At 47.7% G+C, this 24,505-nt stretch overlaps 1 protein-coding gene across 1 annotated transcript in view; it reads left to right on the top strand.

Annotated features, from left to right (window-relative positions):
• The window catches only part of TNRC6C (trinucleotide repeat containing adaptor 6C), a 141,419-nt gene extending 121,160 nt beyond the window's left edge, over positions 1-20,259 (top strand). The window contains 9 exon segments of the mRNA XM_070559819.1: positions 56-200; positions 203-286; positions 3,835-4,005; positions 5,016-5,207; positions 5,688-5,831; positions 11,807-12,001; positions 12,887-12,957; positions 13,566-13,705; positions 18,110-20,259. Coding sequence (XP_070415920.1) covers positions 56-200; positions 203-286; positions 3,835-4,005; positions 5,016-5,207; positions 5,688-5,831; positions 11,807-12,001; positions 12,887-12,957; positions 13,566-13,705; positions 18,110-18,470 — 1,503 coding nt within the window. The 3' untranslated portion in view covers positions 18,471-20,259.
• The last annotated feature ends 4,246 nt before the right edge of the window (positions 20,260-24,505 follow it).

Raw genomic sequence — 24,505 nt, 5'->3', positions numbered from 1 at the left:
CAGACAAGTGATGGGCGTCACTTCTACCTGCTGAAGTGTGTGTCTCCACCGCCAGGTCGCGCGCACAATCACTAACCTGCAGCAGCAGATCCAGCAGCACCAGCGCCAGCTGGCCCAGGCCCTGCTCGTGAAGCCGCCGCCGCCCCCGCCACACCTGTCTCTGCACCCTTCTGCAGGCAAATCGGCCGTGGACAGCTTCCCCCCCACCCCCAGGCCCCTGGCCTGCCTGACCTGCAGACCAAAGAGCAGCAGCCTTCGCCCAGCACCTTTGCTCCGCACCCTCTCGGTGAGCCTCTGGGCTGAGTGACCACACCAGCTGGGGGGGCTGCCTGGGGTCCACGGGCTACAGCCGGGGCTGCACTGCCGTGGTCGGAATGACTGGCCGGTGCTGAGGCAGCATGTCAGAAATGCTCCAGACAAACTCAGACAGCAGCTATCCCTGGGCTTCTTAGTAAGGGAGCAACAGTAGCTGTCTCCTCCAGACCCAGAGTTTTGCTGCAGCCGTAAGTATTTTCAGTAGAAAATTTTTTGAAATAGCGAGTGAATGCTCCCAAATTCTCTCCTTTCCATGGTTAAGTCTGCAGTCTGTTCCATTCCTGGTTTATTCCTTACTGCTCTTTAGCAGCCACTGTCCACCAGCCTGAACTGCAGGGAAGAATTCGTAATGGTTTTGCCAGTAAAGGTATTCAGATTTATATGAATCAGGCACTTCTTAAAAAGCAATCGTTGTCCACACAACTCTTGTAGTATAGAATGTGGTTTGTATAATCAACCACATCAACATGCATGTACTGGCCCCTAACCTGGAGGGAGCACGGTCAACACTTAAACCCGCAGGTCAGTGGAAGACACGGAGCCACCGGCGAGGTCCTCCAGGGTAGCCGGGAGGGAGAACTGGAGACAGCAGAGCAGAAGCGTCAGAGGGGGAGCATGGCATGTCAGTGCTTGTGCAGAATAATTTGCTGTAAGAATCCAGACAAGCACAAGTTCTTCAGTCTTGTCTGTCAGTTGGCTGTTAGAGTCTGAAGCTACAGGACAAAGGGAATCAGTAACCCGGAAATACATATCCAGAGGGGCAAAGGCCAGGTGAGTGATGGCTCTGTCTACAACACTACCATATGTCTCTGAAAAGTGTGGCATATTCTGATCATCGGAGCACTTTCTATTTGACATGCTACCAATGTGATATGTCGGTATTTATTTATTTATTTACTTATTTATTTTTAAGATTGGCACCTGAGCTAACAACTGTTGCCAATCTTTTTGTTTTCCTTTTTCTCCCCAAATCCCGCCAGTGCATAGTTGTATATTTTAGTTGTGGGTCCTTCTAGTTGTGGCAGTAGTATGTCTTTGTGCTAAACTATGATTATTCCGTCCCTTTATTATTGTCCCACCCGTTACTGCCCTTTGTGTTTAAGAAGCGGCATAGGCTAGTAGTTAAGACCTGACTTGGAAATTAGACTGCCTACGTTAGTCTCAACTCCACCACCGACTCGTTCATTGCTTACTTGCACAACTTGCCGAACTGTTCTTTGCCTCCATTTTCCCCATCTGAAGGTGGGAATACTTACTTTATAGGTTCTTTTAAAGATTAAGTGAGTTAATATGCGAAGTTCTTAGGACAGTGGCTAGCATACAGACACTTTGTAAAATGATAGCTATTTATGTAAGCACTTCTTTCTTAGGAATAGTTGTAGAAACAAATTCAGTTCCATCTCCTGTTCTAAAGTGCTGTAGCTTCGGCTTCCTCATATCCAACTGTCCTCTTAATCTGTTGTGGGAGAATAAAATACACTAATCTTTACTCTTAAAGGTTAGTTTTCTTGAGCCAGCCTTAATGGTCTAGTGGTTAAAGTTTGGCACCCTCACTGCTTCGGCGGCCTGGGTTCGCTTCCCTGTCACAGAACCACACGACCGATCTGTCAGTTGCCATGCTGTGGCAGCAGCTCACAGGGAAGAACTGGAAGGACTTCCAAGTAGGGTCCACAACCATGCGCTGGGGCTTTGAGGAGGAGGAGCACAAAAGGAGCAAGCTTGGCAATTGATGTTAGCTCAGGGCGAATCTTTCCCTGCCAAAAAAAAATTTCATTTTCTTAATACAAATGAAAGAATTAGTGCAGTGAATCTTCAAAATTGGATGAAAAATAATTTTGATAAAATTTTATAACCTTCACACTAAAATTATAAGATAGATCTATTCAAAATAAATAGCTAATAAAGTATCAGAAACTTCACCTCTAAATTTGCCTGCCTGGTTGGTTCTCAGCATTTCTTCAGCAGCTGTAACTCCATCCACCTTCCTTCTCACACACAGTCTTTCCTTGTCTTCTGGAATTGGTCGTCTCTACAGGAAGATCATGCTTATAAAAACAAAAAAATAACCTTCATAACCAGTGTGATGCAGTGTGATTACAGAGCTATAGAGAAGGGAGAGTTCATATTCACCTCCAGTGGTGAAAGAAACATCAGAGCAGGGTCTAAGCTTGGACCTCAAAGGAGTCAGATTTCAGTAAATAAGGGGGAAGCCTTGCACAGAAGAAAGGGCAGGTTGCAGGGGCAGTCCTGTTGATGGGGGCCCCACCAGTCCAGCTCACCTGTGGAGGGAGTACAGAAACCAGACAGTGAAGTGGGGAGAGATGGTTGAGGCCCAGGGGTGGGATTTGGAGTGCTTTGAAGGCCGGGCTGCAGCCCGACCTCGTTGTCCACTCGCCTGACTAGATCTGTGCAGGTGGAATGAAGATGGCCGTGAAAGCAAACAGGCAGCCCCTTGACAGTATCTGACTTGCAGGGGTATTTTGTGAGGTCTGCAAAGTGTGTGTGTGTGTTAATTGCCAACATTTAGAAATTGGAAATGTTCAAATAAAGGTGGCGTCTGGCTTCTCTTAAAAATGGCTGCGTTGACTCTACGTTCCATACAGCGGTCATTGGCTGGCACCAGTAGCACCTGCTTGTTTACACAGGGCAAGCACTGTCCCGTTTGCTACAATCCCCACCAGGCCCACTTCACCTTCTTTACATCGCTCGCTTGACCCATACAAGCATTTAAGTTTGCAGCCCCCAATTTAAAGTTAAGAACACAGATGTTCAATACCTTACTTAAGGGTAGAGATTTCCTCTTGCTTGTGTACCAGGATATGTGGTGTGGGAACTGCACTGTTAGAACATGATCTGTAAATATCAGGTTGCACTCTCATTGATTCTGCTCTCCACTCAAGCAGTCTGTCCAGCTCCTAACTGGTGTCCCCATGAGGAACTCTTTCCATCGTCCCCATACCTCTCTTCATTAAACTGGCACAGCAATGGTTCTTGTCAGATACCCCAGGACCTGCTCTTAGCTGTAAGAAATAACCTCAGGATCAGCGCCCCATTCTGGCTGGGGCGAAATGGCAGCACTCAAAATAGTACTGAATTGTCCCACCAGCTCGTTCTATAGGGAATACTTGAGAACACTGTTTAGAACTCTGAAAGGATTGTTTTGATCTGGTGAGTTTTACCCTAAGATCGGAAAAGATTTTCCTAATTGTTTGGACTTGTTCTATTCTGTGGGATCTGAGAAGCCACAGGACCATGTTTAGCAATTGAAACAAGTAAAATAAAGCAGAGTCATTAGTCTTAGTTAATCAAAGACTTTGTTAACCATTTTCACCTTAATTCAGAAATAATATTCCTAAAATATGTATTGTTAAGAAGACAGAAAGTTTTTTTCTTGCACCAGCATTAAAAGTTCAAGTACTTGGCTGTGAATTAAGACTTAGATCGATTCTCTACGAGAGCTTTGAAAAGCAGTAATTTAGAGGAAGAGCAGGCATGTCCTAATAGTATTTTCATTTTTAGCTGGACTGAACCCAAACATGAATGTCAACAGCATGGACATGACTGGTGGTTTGTCAGTGAAGGACCCGTCCCAGTCCCAGTCGCGCCTCCCTCAGTGGACACACCCCAGCCCGATGGACAGCGTACCCGGTGCTGCTTCTCCTCTCCTGGATCAGAACCCCAGCAAGCATGGTACACCCGCCAGCATGCTGTGTCTGCTCGCTGCTCACCCAGTTGCATAGCATGCTCATTTGTCACTCATACTGCATTTCTTTTCTCAAAATTCAGCACTGAAAGCTGAATAAAAAGTTCATTCCATTAGAGAGTACATGAGATCCCAGCTAGTCAGGATCAAACTTCTGGAAACCTCAACTACCAGATCTTAGCTGCAAACCCAGATTCAATTGAAAATGCCACAGAGTAGGAAAGAATATCAGTCATAGCCTGCATACTTTTTATTGTATCTGTATTCTTCAACAAAAATTTGAGTCTACCAAAAAGAAGTTTTTTCAATAAAATGATAAAACATAATAGAAAATCAAATTCCCAGAAAGGAGGAAGAAGCAAAAATGCTAGTAACTATAGGGGAGATCTCACTGTTAAGCATTAAGCTTACCTCTAACTTTCCTCGTAGCATAAACTGCAAAGGAAATTCAATAGAGCATTTGATTGTCTTGTGATACAAAGTATTCTAAAAAGAAAAAGACAATTCTTCCTAATGGTTAATTCTGCAAGAAAATCACCACATGCTCTCTGGGCACTTTCCTAGGCAGGAGAGAGCTCAGTAGCCTGTGGCTAGTTGGGTTAGTCTGTATGAAGTTAAGGCCTCTGAGTGCACACACCCAGTTTGTCCTTTCATAGACTAGAGGGAGGATGGGACACAGGCAACAGCAAATTCCATCACTAATCACACAGACTCCTAAGTTGGCCCCAGAAAGGCTCGCTGTGCCAGCTTCCTGTGGGATGGGTATGTATTTTATCAAGATTTCCAACTTGACAAACCAAAATGGTTCTTAAAGAGTTTCAGTCTCTCAAGTATAAAGTTTGGGCTAACTGAAATAGACACTTACCTTGGAGAATGCTGGACAAACTGGGTGTGACAGTTTGTGCACCTCTTTTGAAAAGGGCAAGACCTGGCGCCTGGCAGTCAGGGCTCATGGTGCCCCCATTCACTCGGCTCTTTGTTTCCTGCTGTCCTGCAGGTGCTATCCCTGGAGGTCTAGGCATTGGGCCTCCAGCTAAGTCCTCCATTGACGACTCCTATGGGCGGTACGATTTAATCCAGAACAGTGAGTCACCAGCCAGTCCTCCTGTAGCTGTTCCCCATAGCTGGTCGCGTGCCAAATCTGACAGTGATAAAATCTCAAATGGCTCCAGCATCAACTGGCCCCCAGGTAAGAGCGTGAACCACGCCTGTGCAGCAGCAGATCAGAACATGCTCCAGGCCCGAGGAGAGTGCTTAGGCCCGAGAGAAAGCAGGGCCTGAGCTAGGGATCCTGGAAGCATCCCCCGTAGCTTTGGTTTCTTCGTTGAGGTCCGTTTGCCGGGTCAGTTTTGGGTGAGGTCGGCATCAGGTGCTTCTCTGTAGTGCCTTGTTCAGTGGAAGAAGTGCAAGAGAGTGGGGGGCGGGCACTCTTGCCATCCAGGCAGGTAGTTTCTAGGCTTCACCATGCTGTCTGAACGTGGTCTTAATGTGGCAGCTGGAACACCTGGTTCTGGTTTGTTCCAAAAGATTGATGATTTACTGAAAGAAAGTCTAAAATGTGCCTCTTAATTTAATTAGATTATAAAAATTTCCATAAATTATCATGAAGCAATGTGAAGGTACTCTTAATACTCATGTTTTAATTTTCATCTTGTTTGGAATTTTCCAGAATTCCACCCTGGAGTTCCGTGGAAAGGACTTCAGAATATAGATCCTGAGAATGACCCTGACGTCACTCCTGGAAGTGTCCCCACCGGGCCTACCATCAATACTACCATACAGGATGTCAACCGCTACCTCCTCAAGAGTGGAGGTGAGGAGGGGAGCCACTCCTCCTGCGTTTGTGTGGAAGGTCTCTACACGCAGCCAGAGGCATCAGGGTGCCGGTCTGGCTGTGAGGCGGGTGTGGTGTCAGACACACTCAGGGTGCTGTCTCTAGCCATCTGGAGCAGCGTAAGAAAAGGTCCAGCAGTGCTTATGGTGAAAACAGAGATTGATTTGTGAGTCTTTTTGCTGGATTTATTAACGCATCATTTTTTATAAGCATTGTGTTATAAAATCTCAGTATTAACCATTAAGCTTTTTAATGAAAAAGTTTCTACTTGAAATCTCTTTAAACTAAGAATGGATTGATGCTTTACTCATCCATCTCAGTCTGTTTTGCCTTTCCGCAAAAAGTCTGGTAAAAAAGACTGAAATCAGTCCCCAGGACTTTTTTCCTGGCACAAACTCATGATGCTAAATTTTGGCACACCATATGTCGGACTTCAGGACGCAGTAAGAGGAAGTGGTAAGCTGAGCTGTGAGCTTACCGAAAGCACAGAGTTCAAATGCGATATGGAGAAGGGCGGGGACTCGCTCCCCGTTAAGTTATGCAAATGAAGAAGTTCTCTAAGTGCTGCCACTGATGAAGTTTGATCATCACCGTTCTAATAATGTGAAAGAATAGCTAGGTTGCCGTAGATGCTTATCACTAATAAAGTCACTTGAGTAGTTCCCAAAATGTTAATTTAGGTTTCCTACTTAAAATAAGACCTGTGGGAAAGATGCATTTCTTTTTAATGGTTCTTTAAAGTGATAGGATTCTAAGTGTGTCTGTGGTTTGAGTAGAAAGCCCCTGTAATTGCAGATCACCCTTCCTGTTGAATGCCGTGCATTCCTTGTGCTTCCATGCAGATGGTTCTTAGAACGGGGGTGTTGCGGGTGGCCCCGCTGTTGGGCAGATGAGTGGTACAGGGGCCTCAAAGCTGTGGGAAATGGAGCCCCTATGAGATGGCAAGGGGACAGGGAGGCACAAGCAAGAAGAAGGACTCCGCGCTCGCTGCTCGTCACCTTGAGTGTGGCAGCAGGGTTGTACCAGAGCAGGGAACTTTAGTCAGTGAATTTTGAGGATTGTGGAGAAGTGTGAATAAGCTGTGCTCATCCAGGTATTAAAGTCATTGGGAAGAACCCAGGTTGCTTGTAGAGCTGAGCTTCCTGATGGTGCCCAAGGACTTATCCAGTGATCCCTTGGCCTCCGGGTGGCACCTGGGGCATTGTGGGCAGCCTCTGCACTTGCACGAGTGTGCCAGTGTGACAAAGGCGGGCTGGGGGAGGAGGTGAGTCCTCAGGGCAGAGCTAAGCGGCTGTCCTCCAGTGCCAGAGTGCTCGGCAGAGGAGACAGACTTAGAGGCACAAGAGAATCTGAGCGCGGGAGGCCGTTGAGACGAGACAAAACAGACGGGCGCTCCAGCTCTAGGATGAAGGAATCAAACAGCCATCCATCCTGGGCAACTCGAAGCTTTACGTGGCGTCATGTACCATCTAGGGACTTGGCGTTGAGGGGTATGTAGACGCTGAGAGTCTTGGGCAGGTCAGGCTGCTCACACCAGGCTCCTCCTCCATCCCATGCCCGGGAAAACCCTCGCTCCTCCACTCTGGCGCCCCTCGTGTGTGGCTTGTTATTTGAGAGAAGGGGGAGCATAATAAGCATGGCTTTACGTAAAAAGTGTTTACAAAGAAACACCCTACAACATTGCAGTAGAAGTAAACCTCAGAGGCCAGAGCCTCTCTCCAGAGTGAGCTGTGCTGTTCCCTGCCCAGGAGGTCAACCTGCCTCAGGGACCAAGCCACAAAAGGCTGTCATAGTTTTTTGTTTGTTTTGTTTGGATTTGGGTTTTGTTTTTTTGGTGAGGGAGATTGGCCCTGAGCTAACATCTCTGCCAGTCTTTCTCTGTTTTTTGTCTGTGAGATGCTGCCATAGCATGGCTTGAAGAGCAGTGTGTGGTCCTGTACCCGGGATCTGAACCCATGAACCCCGGGCCGCCAAAGCAGAGCGTGCGATCATAACCAGTACATTACCGGGCTTGCCCTCAACGTTTTGAGTGACCAGGCTGATCTAAAATACAGAGAGAGAAAAATTACGAAAATGTGTCCTGGAAGGAAAACAGAAGTAGCCCTCTGGGCTTATATATTTTATAGATTTTCATGATGGAATTTTCTCTTTTGTTGAGTATACTAGGTGTTGTTTTTTTAATTTACATTTTTGTTTTTTATTTATTGCCTTTGGTATTCAGTTCTGATTGATATTAAAGATTTGCCTTAGCCCAGTGTTTGTTTGATGTTATTTATAGCTTTAACCCTTGTTAAGTGAGTATTAACCAGAATGGGGAGTGCAGTCATGCCCTTTCATCCCTAGTGATGCTAACACTTCCTCTGGAAAGGAAAGCCAACCGTGATTTTAGGGGATAAATTCCAGTATTAAAACTGAAACTTCCAAAACTAGAACACTGTTAAAATCTAAGTACCCTATTGTTAATTATGAAAGAAATCCACATAGAGTTAAATAGTCTGTAGCCTTGGGATCCTAGGTTGATTGCATTTTGTTGGTAAATGAAAGAAGAGGGTTTAGGAAGAAAGCTTAAGGTGTTCGTAGCTTTTAAAATTGAAGACCAGATTACAAATAAATTTTCATGTTCATCAACTCTGGTGTCCTCAGGGCACTGCAAACAGCTGTGCAGGTTGTATACTGCGCAAGTCTGGGAGGTGCACACACCTGGTAGTCCCGGTGAAGGATGCCCCTGAGGTTGTTCAGTGCACCTCACCAGGTGGGGCCTTATGTGGGCTGGGTCCCATGTCTTTGGAGATTCTGTTTATGGTGGTAAACTTGACAGCCAGTGTTAGGTGTTGTGTCCTCTCCCCCAGCCGGCTTCTACACCCTGGCAGAGTCATTTTCCAAGTCACAGAGCTCTGATTCCATCCTGCTTTCACCCGAACTGTCGCCACTGCTTCATCATCTCCTTCTGTGGGCTCTTGCTTTCCTCAGAGAGTTGTGAGGGAGAGAGACGCGAAAACACACCAGTTAGCAGGAGCTGAGCTTTCTGGAGGAGCGGGGGAGCCTTAAGGACGGCCACACACCCTCCGCCTCCCTCCTGGGTGCAGGAACCGAGGCATTTTCAAAGTCAGAAGCTGCAGTTCTGGAGATGGAGGAAGTCGCGTTCACACAGTCGTTAGGCAGATCCTGTCATCCCTCCTGCACTGCAGGGGAGAAATGCGTGCGGGAGGCAATGGGATGCCTGAGACATCGTGAGTCAGAAAAAAGTGCGGATATTTTTATGGGAAAATTTATAACAAAAAGCTTAGCGTTTTGTTTTGTATTTTCAATTTTGTGGGTATTATTTGAAGTGTGAAAAGATGGAGATTGCCCTGTATTTTTATTTTCATCTCATTTGGAAGGGGAATTCACTGTGATCTTTTCAAACTCTGGCGTGGCGTTTTGAACATCCTGGTGGTGATTCTCTTCTCTCGTGCCTTGAGCCCCTGTCCCAGAGAAGTTGATGCCATGTCCTCATCTCTGCTTCTCGGCCTCAGGCCTCTCCAGGTGGCGTGGCTCCCCAGGGGAGGAGGGCTGCGTGTCTCTTCCCTCCTTCGCTGTGCTCTTGATCATGTCACACCTTCCTTTTCAGCCAGCTCCAGACACGGCAGTGTGGGAGGAGATTTGTCTTTGGTTGTTAGAAGCCTCCCACCCTAGTTAGATGGCTGCCCCAGTGCGCCCGCGCCCACCTTCTTAGTGCCTGTTTGGTTCTGCAGGGTCCTCCCCACCATCATCTCAGAATGCCACACTGCCTTCCTCGAGTGCCTGGCCGCTCAGTGCCTCTGGCTTCAGTCGCTCTTTCAGCAGCATTGCGCCCGCTCCTAGTGTTGCAGGTATGCAACTGGCTTCTCGACGTGCAGGTAGCCTTTTCTTTCTTTCCCCGAACAAAACTGACAGGCCCGGCTTTTCTTGATGGTCTCTCTGTTTTCTCCCTGAATCGGGAGGCCATGGGGTTTGATGGAGAGTGGGCCTGAGCTCTGCCGGAACCGCTTCAGGACGTAAGGCACAGCTGCCTCCTCCCGTGTGAAGTGGGAATGCTGTCCTTCCGTGGGGTTGTCCTGAAGATCACGTGATTATGTAACTGCCCGGCGCAGGACATGACGTAGCTCTGCCTAAATGGATCTGCTTTCCTCTCTCCTCCCTTCCCGCCGTGGCTACAAGACAAGGGTGTACAAGGGCTTAAACCCTGGAGGTGGCAGCTGCTTGGAGTTTGCTGCTACTTGAGTTCACCATCAGGGATGAAGGGGACCACAGCAGGCCCCGTAACTAACTCCCAGCACCCAGCGTGTGACTGCGTTCCATTACGCAGATAAATGCCGTGCCTGGATTATTTCTCTATTGCCGTAGACATTGTGACTCTCTTGAGTAAGAAATTTCTTTTAGGGGCCCGCCCAGTGGCACAGCAGTTAAGTGCACACATTCTGCTTTGGCAGCCTGGGGTTCACCAGTTTAGATCAAGGGCACGGACATGGCACTGCTTGGCACGCCATGCTGTGGCAGGCGTCCCACATATAAAGTAGAGGAAGATGGGCACGGATGTTAGCTCAGGGCCAGTCTTCCTCAGCAAAAAGAGGAGGAGTGACAGAAGATGTTAGCTCAGGGCTAAACTTCCTCCAAAAAAAAAAAAAAGAAATTTCCTTTAGGCTTAGAGGAGAATTGAGAATTCTTTGTCGTAAAAACTTCGGAGGAATTTGAATCTAAAAATTTTAAGACAAGGATATAAAGAGATGTGGACACAACGCAAACAAAATGGGTAGCAGGTTTGTAAATAGAGAACTTAAATAAGGAGAGTTTATTGTTTACAAATTTCTTCAAATGTATTCCTGTATTCCATCAAACCTTCTCATCCAGACTTTTTTAAACCAGTGTAAGAATGCTATAGGAATTCTTTGAATACCAGTACATAGGGAAGAAAGTAGTTTTGATGTAGTTTAGCATCTTATTAAAAAGAGAGAGTGCGTCTGCAGTATTTTTATTCTTTCTGATGTTTACAGAGGGGATAATTAGACCTTTAATGCTTCCATACTCATTGAGCTAAAGAGAAGGGGCAAAACACCATTGTCTTTCCTGCATCGAAGGCAGTTTTCAGGGCATTTTTGTTTTTCTGATCAGTGACACCTTGGCTCAGACGAGCGTTTGTTTGTTGTGAAGGCATAGTGGGCTCTGGTGGCCAGGGCTGGAGGGGGACTTGGTGGCGGGGTTTGGGTTGGCCTGGTCACTGTGGTGCTGTCCAAGGAGGGGGCATGGCTGGCTCCAGGTGTCTGCACATCCAAGCCGAGCCCTGGGCACAGGATGGCGTGGGGCTGCTGGTCATTACCAGTTTTGTTTTTTCTCTCAAAGAGCCTTAAAACAAGCTCCCCTCAACCACTGCGCCAAGGTGCCCAGGTGCCAAGCCGCTCAGCCCTCAGGGCGGCAGGGCCACACAGCGTCTAGAGTGTGCTCGGAGGGCGGGCCTCAGAGCTGCGCAGGAGAACGGTGGTAGCCATGGGTCTGGGTGGGCTGTGTCTGAAGGGGCATTGCTTTGAAAAGGGACCGATACCTAAAGAAATAGCATCAAAGACGTATACACATTAGGCTTTTGACCTTGATTAATTTGTTGTAAGATGTGTCCCAGTAGAATATGTTCATAAGTTAGCTTAACGTTGAACTATAGAAATGCTGTTTTCTTGGTGGCAAACTTGTGTGTGGCACATTTAGCAAATTGATTAAGTATCAGAAATACTGGCAAGGTGTATACTGGCCCCAGTCAGACTGTCTCTGGGCAGAAATTCAAGAGGGCGCTTGCCCGTGGTTCCAGTAGGGGGCGCTTTGCCTGGTGTTTCTTTTCATCATGCAGTCTCCTGGAGCCGGAGAGCACTTTGCATGGTTCCCCACACTGCACTGACTTTTCTTCTTTGTCTCAAGAACGCCTGTGCTCCATTTCTCTTCCTTCCCAGGTAAACTTTCGGACATTAAATCAACGTGGTCCTCTGGCCCCGCCTCCCACACGCAAGCCTCTCTGTCTCATGAACTGTGGAAGGTGCCCAGAAACACTGCTGCACCCACAAGGCCACCTCCAGGGTTAACCACCCCCAAGCCTTCCTCCACCTGGGGAGCCAGTCCCCTTGGCTGGACCAGCTCTTACTCCTCGGGTATGCACCAGTTCTCGTGTTCAGATGGGGTGGGTTGGCGGGGGTGGGGCTTCCTGCCAGCTCTGCTTACCTGTAGGGAATATGCCTATCGTTTTGTCCTGCAGCTCCTTTGTAAGGACTCCTGGACCCTAGGAGAGCTTAGAAGGGGGCCAAGGAGCCCTAGCGTCTCAGGGCGTTGGCTGCCCAGCACTCCAGCTGCCAGTGTTCTCAGCATCAGCCCCAGGTGATGAGGCACACAGCAGTTTTGCTTGGGCCAGGAGGTCCCCGATGCTCCCAGCCCGCATTGAGGGGCCATGCTGGGTCCTTGGAGAAGGCCCATTCAGTCAGCACGAGAGTCTCCATTTCTACTTTGCTGTTTGCTTCTCCACAACATTTTGCTGGAGCATAGGGCTTTCCAGGCCCAAAGAAAACAAACCCACACGCGTGAGAGCACTGCCGCCGTGATGCTGCAGCGCATGGGCTTCTGTCACTGCCCTGTCCTGAACTGTAGGGAGGAAAGAAGCACACCAGGAATTTAAGAAAGTGCCACTGAAACCAGCTGCAGGTGGCTTGAAAATAGCTGTTTCAGCCTTTTAATAGCAGCCCTCTGGGTCTGCTTTGTTTTATTAACAAGTAGAATTTTAGAGCGTTGATTCTAAATGGGGCAGGGTCGGGGGATGGCAGAGGAGGAGACCAGAACTTCTGGCAGCGGCTCTGCGGGGATTGTGAGGTTTTGGGTTATCCAACCAAAAAGAGCAAATGGGTTTTCAGAGGTGGAGAAAGGCTCGGAGCGCACGGTGACGGTGCACACCGCCGGCTGCGCTGCCGGATGCGAAGCTGTGGGAAGAGAGCTAGCTGTCTGCTGTGCGCGGCCTTGCTGACTGAGTTCTTCCCGGGCCCGTGCAGGTTCTGCTTGGAGCACTGACACCTCAGGAAGAACAAGCAGCTGGCTCGTTCTCCGCAACCTCACGCCCCAGGTACAGGCAGCAGCACAGCCCGAGAGTCCCTGAGCTCGAGGGCCTCGTCAGCGACCCAGAGGGCCAGCCACCCGCGCGCGGTGCACGCTGGTCTCCCTGCCGGGTGCCCTCAGTCAGGGCCCAAAGGAAAGGCAGGCAGCCTCGAGCCAGCGCCAGGGCTCCTTTAACTGTGTTCCTGGTGAATTGTTTACTTTTCCCTCTTTTGAGGCTTAAAAGTAGACCTTTGTAAACAGAACTGCTCATCTGTAACTGTTGCCACTCGTGAGTGGTCTGGCCTGTGCTTGCCTTTCCCAGGCTCAGGGGCCGCGAGGCTGCGGGACCCACAGGCTCTGCGTGACATGCCGTGGTGAGAGGGGGTCAGAGAAAAGGGGTGTTCTCCTTCTGATGAGCTTAATTCATGAGATACAATAGAGGTGTCCAAGATTAAAACGTACATGGTAAATTACGAGCTATGAACAGTTTCTATCATGAAGTCGTATGCGTTAAGCCCTCTCGAGGGCGTTTTCCCAGTGTTTGGTGCGCCTGGATTTCATAGATGTTTTCTTTGAAGAATGTAGTGGAAGAAGTCCCAGGAAGCGCGTTACCGCCCCCTCTGCTTCCTCAATCAGATCGATGGTTCGACGCTGCGGACGCTGTGTTTGCAGCACGGCCCTCTCATCACGTTCCACCTGAACCTGACTCAAGGCAACGCTGTGGTCCGGTACAGCTCCAAGGAGGAAGCCGCCAAGGCCCAGAAGTCCCTGCACATGTACGTCTCCTCTCTGCCGCTGGGCTGCCTGTGGCTGCGCCGTGGCGGCGCTGGGTTTGGGTGTTGTAGGAGTGTCCTGGGGCTACTGCGACAAAGCACTGCAGGCACAGACGTTGACTGTCTCACAATTCTGGAGGCTGCAAGTCTGAGACCAAGGTGTCAGCAGGGTTGGTGCCTTCCGAGGCTTCTCTCCTTGGCTTGCAGACAGCTGCCCTCTCCCTGTGTCCTCACATGGTCATCTCTCAGTCTAAGTGTGTGTGTGTCCTAATGTCCTCTTCTCATAAGGACACCAGCCACAGTGGCTTAGGGCCACCCGTATGACCTCCTTTTAACTCAGTTACGTCTTTAAAGTCCCTCTCCAAACATGGGCACAAGTGAGCTATTGGGGGCTAGGGCTTCAACATAGGGATTTGGGGGGGACACAGTTCACCCCATAGCAAGTGTCTTGTGACACATTGGTTTCTTCTGCTGCTGAGTTGCCATGGCCATGCCCTCCAGCAGGGAGAGGCCCCCCAAGAGAGTACACGTAGAGCCCAGGGATGGAAGAAGACCCTCCACGAGGTAACACCGGGCATGTGACCTGTTCATGCCCACTGCTGGGCCTAGCAGGGGTCCTTCTAGGCGCTCTTCTCCCCTGATTAAAGGACGCTTTTGATAAGATGTGTGAGTAGACCTACTCAGCGACATCACTTGGGATGTGGGACCTAGAAATTAGTCATTCCTGGTTTTAGTCCAGGATGTAAATTACAGTGATCCTAAATGATACCCAAGTTAAATGGTGCATTCACATGCTTCCTTAAGAATGTCCTGTCTCCACCTACACAGTGTGGCTGCTAGAATCTAAAATGAGAAAAAAGTTCGTCATCTAGACTCAGATGTGGCAGTGGCAAAACCAGAACCACAGGGTTATTCCCAGGTGGCCCGGGCATGAACCTTCGGCTGCGCTTTGCTCATTAAAACAGAGAGCTAGTGAGGCCAACACAGGAAAACGCCAGTCTGCTCCACTCACATGACCCCTGTCCTGCTCTCTTGTTTGTTTTGAGGGGGTTTTTTTTGGAGATGTAATTGACATACAACATTGGGTCAGTTTAATGTGTACATGTTGATTTAATACATTTATATATTGCGGCGTGATTACCACCACAGCATTAGCTAACTCCTCCATCAGGGCACGGAATTATCATTTCTTTTTTGTGTTGAAAACATTTAAGGTCTCCCCTTAGCAACTTTGAAATATTTAATGCAGTGTTGTTAACTCTAGTCACCACGGTGCACGTTAGCTCCCCACAACTTACTCGTCTTAGCACCAGAAGTTTGTGTGCCCTTTGCCAGCCATCTCCCCATCTCCCCCCCAAGTCCCTGGAAACCACCATTCTACTCTGTCTCTACAAGCTTGGCTTTTAGGTTCCACATATAAGTGAGGTCACACAGTGTTTATCTTGCTCGGTTTGACTTATCTCACTTAGCCGGAGGCCCTCAAGATTTATCCATCTCGCCACAAATGGCAGGAGATCCTTCTCTCTCATGGCTGAAAGTATTCCTCTGTGTGTGTGTGTCCCCATCCCCCCTCCTCTCTCTCCATATATATACATCACGTTTTCTTTATTTACAGTCAGCTGTTAACAGACCCTTGGGTTGTTTCTGTCTCTTGGCTATCGTGAATAATGCTGCAGTACACACGGGAGTGCAGCCATCTTTTTGAGATCCTATTTTCATTTCCTTTGAATAAATACCCAGAAGTAGGCTTGCTGGACCATATGGTAGTTCTATTTTTAACTTTTTGAGGAACCTCCACACTGTTTTCCATAGTGGCTGAACTAATTTACAGGCCCACCCACAGTGCACGAGGGTTCCCTTTCTCCACATCATCACCACCGCTGGCCATCTCTTGTCTTCTCGGTGACAGCCATTCTAACAGGTGTGAGGTGATACCACATTGTGGTTTTGATTTGCATTTCCCTGATAATTAGTGACACTGAGCATTTTCATGGACCTGTTGGCCATCTGTATGTCTTCTTTGGAAGAATGTCTATTCAGCTCTTCTGCCCATTTTGTAATCAGATTGTTTGGTTTTTCATTATTGAGTTTATATGAGTTCTCTCTATATTTTGGATACTAACCCCTTATCGGATAGCTGATTTACAAATGTTTTTCATATTCCATAGGTTGCGTTTTCATTTTGTTGATGGTTTCCTTTGCTGTGCAGAAGCTTTCTAGTTTGATGTAGTCCCACTTATTGATTTTTGCTCTTGTTGCTTGTGGTGTTGTATCCAAAAGTTCATTGCAAAAGCCAAGGTCAAGGAGCTTTTTCCCTGTGTTTTCTTGTAGAAGTTTTACAGTTTCAGGTCTTGTGTTTGTCTTTAATCCATTTTAAGTTATTTTTTGTGAGTGGTATGAAATAGGGGTCCACTTTCATTTTTCTGCCTGTGAATATCCAGTTTTCCCAGTACCACTTATTGAAGAAGCTATCCTTTCCTCACTGAGTGTTCTTGGCCCCTTGTGAAATAGTGGCCTTTGTATGTGGGGGGATCTGTTTCTGGGCTCTCTATTCTGTTCCACTGGTCTATGTGTCTGTCTTTATGCCAGCACCATACTGCTTTAATTACTGTAGCTTTGTAATGTAGTTTGAAATCAGGAAGTGTGATGCCTCCAGCTTTGTTCTTCTTCCTCAGGATTGCATTGGCTATTCAGAGTCTTCTGGTGCCATACAAATTTTAGGATTGTTTTTACTATTTCTGTGAAGAATGCCATTGGAATGTTGATAGGGATTACATTGAATCTATAGATAGCTTTGGGTTTTATGGACATTTTAACAATATTAATTCTTCCAATCCATGAACACAGGTATCTTTCCATTTGTATTTTCAATTTCTTTCATCAAAGTTTTATGGTTTTCATCATACAGATCTTTCATTTCCTTGGTTAAATTTGTTTCTGAGTATTTTATTGTTTTTTATGCCACTGTGAATGGGATTTTTTATTTATTTCTTTTTAGATATTTCATTATCATTGTATAGAAACACACCTGTTTTCTGCATGTTGATTTTCGATCGTGCAACTTTACTGAAGTTATTGATTAGTTCCACCAGTTTTTGGTGGAGCCTTTAGGATTTTCTCTGTATAAGATCATGTCATCTATAGATAATGACAGTTTTACTTCTTCCGTTCTGATTTGGATGCCTTTTGTTTCTTTATCTTGCCTGATCATTCTGGCTAAGACTTCCAGTCATATGTTGAATAGAAATGACAAGAGTGGGCACCCTTGTCTTATTCCTGATCTCAGAGGAAAAGCTTTCAACCTCTCACCATTGGTGATCATGTTAGCTGTGTTTGTCAAATATGGCCTTTATTATGTTGAGACCTGTTCCTTCTGTACACTATTCATTGAGGGTCTTTATCATGAAAGGTTGTTGTGTTTGGTCAGATGCTATTCCTGCATCTATTGAGGTGCTCTTTGATTTCGATCTGTCACTCTCTCAATGTGGTGCATCACATTGATTGATTTCCGTCTGTGGAACCATCCCTGCGTCCCGGGATGAGTCCCACGTAATCATGGTGTGTGGTCATTTTAATGTGCTCTTGATTCAGTTTGCTAATATTTTGTTGAGGATTTTTGCATCTGTATTCATCAGGGATATTGTTGTGTGGTTTTCCTGTATGTCCTTATCTGGCTTTGGTATCAGGATAATACTGGCCTCAGAAAATGAGTTTGGGAGTGTTCCCTCCTCTTCAGTTTTTTTGGGAAGAGTGTGAGAAGGGCTGGTGTTAGTTCTTCTTTAAACGTTTGGTGGAACTCACCAGGGATGCCATCTGATCCTGGGCTTTTCTGTGTTGGGAGGTTTTGATTACTGATTCAGCCTCCTGACTCATTATTGCTCTGTGCAGGTTTTCTCTTTCTTCTGATTCAGTCTTGGTAAGTCATTTTTCTAGGAATTTGTCCGTTTCTTCTAGGTTATCCAGTATCCTGGCATATAGCTGTTTGTAGCAGGCTCTTACGATCCTGTGTACTTCTGTGGTGTCAGTTGTGATGTCTCCTCTTTCATTTATGATTTTATTTATTTGAGTCTTCTCTCTTTTTTCTTAGCTAATCTAGGTAAAGGTTTGTCAATTTTGTTTATCTTTTTTATTTTAACATTTTATTTTTATTTTTCCTTTTTCTCCCCAATGTCCCCTGGTACATAGTTGCATATTTTTAGTTGTACGTCCTTCTAGTCGTGGCATGTGGGACACGGCCTCAGCATGGCTTGATGAGAGGTGCCATGTCTGCGCCCAGGATCCGAACCAGCAAAACCCTGGGCTGCCGTAGTGGAGCACGCAAACTTAACCACTCGGCCATAGTCAGTACCCCCTATTTATCTTTTTAAAAAACCAGCTCTTAGTTTTGTTGCTGTGCTCCTCTTTTAGGTGTGTTCTGGGAAACACTACCATCTTGGCCGAGTTCGCTGGCGAAGAAGAAGTGAATCGTTTCTTAGCCCAAGGCCAAGCGCTGCCGCCCACCTCCAGCTGGCAGTCCAGCACTGGCACCAGCCAGACACGGCTGGGCGCCTCGGGCAGCTCCCATGGCCTGGTGCGGAGCGACGCTGGCCACTGGAACGCCCCGTGCCTGGCAGGCAAAGGGAGCAGTGACCTGCTGTGGGGTGGGGTTCCACAGTACTCAAGCAGCCTGTGGGGCCCACCCAGCAGCGACGACGGCAGGGTGATAGGAAGCCCCACCCCGCTGAACACTCTGCTTCCCGGCGACCTTCTCAGTGGCGAGTCCATCTAGGACCGAGAGGACGGTAGGCGCCACAATCATCAGCACTAGGAAGAAAAAGCTGACCCTTTCCAGTCCGGGCATTGCTGAGGACCCCACTTGCCCCAAGCAGCCTGGCAGCCCTTTCGAGTACCTCTGTCCAGAACTGAAGATGAACCTTCGCCGCAGTCCTTGCGAACTGTTCCCAAGACAGTGCGGGCTGCGCTTGGTCAGTGTCACATGCTAATGACAGGATGTTTCTCATAGCTTTTTATTTTGTGTTGTCTTATGTTTGTATGGAGTGTTGTCATTTTGATTTTTTAAGTATAAAAGCTGCTTAGAATAGTTCTATCATGAAGGGCACTTTTCAGATTGTGGGCTGGAAAGGGTTATTTTATCAAGGGGGGAGGGAGGGAGGGAGACGAGAAAGCCTATTGAAAACGAGCCTGTGACGATTATGCACATTACCAGAGGCGACCCGTAATCAGGGGGCTGGCGTGTTCATCGCTGGGACTCCGCACGGTGGCCCTGGCGGCCCAGAGCAGCGTGCTGAGCGGGAGGACTGGCCTGCCGTCTGCTCTCTGTCCCCATGGGGCCGCCTATGCACATTACCTTGTTTCATTACTTTTTCATGTCATTTTTTTTATCCCAAAAAATATTTTTTAAAAGTTAAAAAAAAAGACATATCAAACATGCAAATACTTGAATCCAGCAGGCCAATAGTGAAATGTGAACACTTTCTAATTCTACACCTCCAGGTTGACGTCAGTACGCAGAAACAGGCTCTAGGAAAAATTTCTAAGTTCACAGCCTATGTGTGTGTGTGTTGAAAGAAGCGTGTGTGTGTGCGTGTGCGTGTGCACTTTCTGTGTTCGTGTGTTAAGTGTGTGAGGGATTTAACTGTGGGTTTTCCCTTTTATTCAGTATATGCTTTTTTTTTGGCGCATTGGTCAAACGTTTGTTATTATTGTTATTAGCTTCTAACTTTGCACTGAGTGTCCCTGCCCTTCCTTTAGCTAATCCTATCCATTAAAGAGAATTCACAGGACAGGGCCGGCGACAATTCATGTGTAAATGTTTACTCAAGGACTCTGTTATTGCGTTTAAAAATTACAGTGTATATCTCTGGAGAAATAATATGTATACCTACCTTTAGCAGCTTTTTATTGTGGACTAATGCAAGAAAATTATTACCAGAGTATTGCACCATTTTTCCATTTGGAATATAAAGTTAAAGAGAAAAAAACTGTTGTCGAACTGTGGCCATAGATACTTGCAGAGAATGGATGGTTCCGCGGGAGGAACAGAAACGAGCACTTGGACGTGGGTTGTGACTGCTTTCGGAGGAGCCTGGGTTAGGGCTCCCACCTGTTTACAGACTTTTTTTTCTCCTTCAGACTTTAAAGTAAAAAAATTTTAAAAAGGAATTAAAAAAAAAAGAAAAAAAAAGACTTGCGTCGTGAAGAAACCTATTTTCAGAATGCAGACCGCTACTTCAGAGCTCTGGGATTGGACAGTGTTGTTGTTCCCTCCGGCCATCGTCGTGGACTCTGTCGATCGTCCCCCTCGTCAAGGTGACAGGCGTCGTGGTCACTGTCTTGCACATGCGGAAGCGCTCTCAGGAAGCAGGGTTCCCGAGGGGCAGCTCCACACCATTTCATGTATTTTGTAACCAACTCCTAGCACTGAAGATGTTATTAAAAAACAAACAAAAAATAAAGAAAAAAAGAAAAAAGAGGAAAAAAACACAAAGAAGAAAAAATACCTAATCTCTAATGTGTAGCAGTTACATATTTACCAAATAATGGACTCAAAAGAAATAGATGTTTGAAGAGTGCTTTATATATTAAAAATTGCTTTATGTTTTAAAAATGATCAATGTTTTGATTGTTTTGCAAGAAAGAAAGACAATGGAGTAACATACCCTCAAGTATGTTTAAAAAATATATGAACATTGTGCTCCCTGCCTGCTTGATCAGGAAACTTGTGCATTACATTTTTTTTAATTAGCTTTTTAATGGTTTTATCAAAACAAAAAAACAAAAAAAAAAACGACAAAAAACAAAAAAACAGAAAAAAAGAAGGTCCTGCAAAATTGCAGATCAACGAAAGCTGGTTTTATAGAGGATCATGAACTATGCACAAACTGGGTTCAAGACCTTTCTCCTCAAGTTCAGTAGTGTATTTAGCTAAAGAAACCCTCCTCAGAGTAATTGCATCTCATTGCCATTACATGCAGTCTATATATTTGATGTATGTATACCTGCATATGTATATCAAATATATGTGCGTGCGTGCGTGTGTGTGTGCGTCCAGACATACAGCTTCCCGTGCTGCCATTTAGCATCGAGTTGTAGAAAAACTCCTGATATTTTAAAATTGGGGATGGAAGTCAAGAATCTGTTTGTTTTTGGGTTTTGTTGAGGGTTTTTTTTGACCTTTTATTTTGAATTAAAGATGTCTGTAACTCTGAGATTAAAAAACAAGTTTGTGGCTTTTAATGTTTTTCCTCATAGAATGTGATTGTTGAAGAACATGCACCGAAAGTTGCTTTCAAAAGTACAACGCTTTGTTGAATCTTAATAAATTGCAATTTTTTTCTTGGCTGTTCAAATAAATGTGGTTTTTATTTTCCAAAGACAGATATCTTGAATGTTCACTTTATGTTTTAGGAGAGAGAATTGTCCTGCTGTGTGTAACAAATTCCCTGTCTCTTTTATGATATCCTAGAGTTTACGTCTATAATCAGACAAACTTCGAATTTCGATTGTTTGACTTGTAGTTTTATCACTTGTTCTGTGGTTTGACACTTAACACTGAAATCTTACCAATGATCATCGAGAGATGCAGTGGAGCTTCTGAGCTCTCCAGCACCAGCCGCCCGCCTGCATCTGCCACATCGGAGAACCAGGATTCTCTCGGACAGCAGTGGGACCTGGCCAGGGTCTGTCTGCTTGGAGTCCTGGCGAGGACCACTGATCACTCTCCCCTGTGAGCCAGTTTGGGCCGCAGAAATATTTGGAGAGAAGGGAGGAGGGAAGGTCCTCTGAGTTTCTGACGTTTTGCTCATGTGTGTGTGTAGGAGAGCCTCAGCTAGCTGACGGAGCGCTCCGTGCGAGCAGCGGAACTCACCGTGCTGGGCGCAGCGCATCCCGCCGCCGTGCTGCAGGAGGCAGTGAGAAATCGCAACGCTTCGCTTTGTTTTCTCAAACCAACCCCTGGAACCCTTACCATGACGTTAAATGAGTTCAGCGTCAGTGCTGCTCTTTCATCAGGATTCTAAAGATAGCCTCTAGAAGACAAGCCAGCATGTCCTCTGTGACCCCTTGCTCGGCGACTTGCAGAATGAGTGTCTCTTTCTGTCTCCACTCCTGTGAGTCAATTCCACATTTTATCAAGAAGATCGGACCCAGCTGGCCCCTCGGACAAGGCGGTGAGCTCCTGGCTCTTAGTGACCTCTTCTGAAAGTTGGGAAGGAAAGCACTGAATGGGTTATAATCAGGAGAAGGAAATGAAAGACGAGATGAAGAACGAAACTCAGGGAGTGAGCAGTGCAAACGCAGCTGACGCTCTAAACTAGCCCGAGCCCGGAGGCAGCCTCTCGCCAGCGCTGCGAGCCAAGTCTGCAGCGAGTGTCCACTTGGCGCCGGCCGTGTCCAGTTCCTGCAGGGAGCAAAGCAGCAGCGCCGGCTCCCGAGAGAACAAGGTCAGGGCCTCCGGATGTTCAAAGGATGCAGCAGGCTTCATGGAGGAGGCGGCATTGGCCCTGGGCCTGGAGGCTGGATCGAATTTTGACAGACTGGGGAAAGTGAGGGACAGGTGGGGAACACAGCACAAGTAGAGATGCAGAGTGTCGGCCTCCCACCACTGGAGTGAGGCTGGGGGTCCTGTGACCCACCGCTGTCTGGCATCTGAAAACAGTTCAGAGCTGCACTTTTTTTTGGATTGATCTGGCCACACCATGGGACAACGGCAAAGAGAGAAGGCGGGTGCTCAGCGGGTGATAGCGCAACGTGCAGAGAAAGGGCTGTTAGAGAAGAGAGGTGTCGCAGCCAGCTCTGATCCTAGAGATAGGAAAGACGAGTTCGGAGATGCTGAGGAGCTGAGCACACGGGCACTGGAAACCGGGAACATGGAGATAGGAAGACGTCTCAAGAAGTGGGAATCATACATCTGGGATGGATCAAGAAAAACCTACGTAGGAATCGTGATGGAAACAGGGTTTCGCAGCGGCGGCGCGGTTGACGAACTCTGCTTGTGTGGGACCGCTACCTGAACGGCAGCACCTGTAGCAGGCCTGGCCCCCCAGTGGTTGTGAAAACCAGAAGCACATTTCCACGATGCCCCCTTAGTGGGCAGCACTGCCTCAGGCTTAAGTGACATTGCAGATGCTGGATCCAGCACAGAGCAGTGGTTTCCAACCCTGGCTCCGTGTGGGAATTATCTGGAATTTGTAGAACTCCCAGTGCCAGGGCATATCCCAAACCAACTCAACCAGAGTCTCTGGGGTGGCCCGGGCACCGCAGACACTCAGTTCCCCAGTGGTTCCACTGAACAGCCAACGTGGAGCAGCAGTGGCTTAGAGGAATCTTGTTGTTTTTGTTTTAGAGGAAGATTAGCCCTGAGCTAACTACTGCCAATCCTCCTCTTTTTGCTGAGGAAGACTGGCCCTGAGCTAAGATCCATGCCCATCTTCCCCTACTTTATATGTGGGACGCCTGCCACAGCGTGGCTTGACAAGCAGTGCCATGTCCGCACCCGGGATCCGAACCGGCGAACGTGCGAACTTAAGTGCTGCACCATGGGGCCAGCCCCCAAGAGGAGCCTTCTCATCAGGCTGAAGCAGCACCGTCAGCCTCCCGTCCACTGGAATAGCAAGTTCTCTTGAACTCTTGTCAGTTGGTCTCATTGGGCAATTCCAGCTAGCTTGTTGCTGTTTCTTTTCTTTTTCAGCCAAACTCCTATGTGCCGAGCATGGTGCTAAGCACTGTAGAGGAGCCATGCCCTTTGCTCCCACAGCCCCTTGAAGTGAGGAACTGGGGCTGGGACAGGTACAGAACATGCCCAAGGCCACCAGCTAGTAAGGGTCAGGATCCAGGCCCATCTGACTCCACCGCTGTCGCTCAGTCAGCCCTTACAAGGGCTCCGTCACGGAGGAGCGTGGCAGAACATTCCCCTGGAGGGTCTGAGGCCACACGTGTATGAGAAACAGCACCGACAGGAGATGGACGTGGACGTAAAGAGAACGGCGCGCACAAAGCAGGGCTGGCGAGTCTGGAGTCTGCGGCTAGCCGGCAGGCCGGAGCCGCTGCTGCAGCCTGGAGGCGGGATCTCTTCTCTGGGAAAGCTGTTTTGCTCTTAAGGTCTTTCAACTGATTGGATGAGGCCCAAATGCACCCTTGGGGATAATCTTAAAGGCAACTGACTGCAGGTGTTAGACACATCCACGCAGTACCTTCGCAGCAGCACCTTTAGTGCTCCAGTAAATAACACAGAGCTGACCATCGCACACGGTAATGCTGTGCACGCACCCTGGGCCAGCCTTCCACTTGTTTTCCTGAGTAGCTCGTCCTGACTTTTAGTTGTTGCGAGGCAGTGAGGTAGTAAATGAGAACTGATGGTAACACCAGGTCAAACTGGAAGAGGTACGTTTACACTCATCCCCCAGGAAGGGCATCCGTGATAACTTAGACTACAGTGGCTAGGTGAGTTTGGCCCAGAGACCCCAGGTCAGTTGTGCACTTCTTGGACTGCGCATGCAAATTCATCCAGCGGCGCTCATGCCCAGAGATAAAAGCCAAGAGTTGCCACCCAGGATCAGCGCCAGCTGCTGGCCGAGGTCCCTAAGCACAGCTGGCTGGTATCGGCCACCACAAGCCCAGGAACCCTGATCTGTCAGGGGCATCGAGGGCGCCATGCCCCACCCACAGAAGTCTGGCTGGCGCCAGGTGAGCCTCTGCAGCTGAGTCAACAGAGGGCACCTGCTCCTGGACCTCTGCCAAACACAGGAGCACCACTGAGGGACTGTCCTTGGAAAGGGACAGTTTGGGCTGAGCGTGGGCCCAGCC

Source organism: Equus przewalskii, chromosome 10 (genome assembly GCF_037783145.1).
Source record: "Equus przewalskii isolate Varuska chromosome 10, EquPr2, whole genome shotgun sequence".
NCBI classification, from domain to species: Eukaryota; Metazoa; Chordata; class Mammalia; order Perissodactyla; family Equidae; genus Equus; species Equus przewalskii.
Note: the sequence above shows the minus strand (reverse complement) of the source record. Positions and strands in the feature narration are given on the sequence as shown.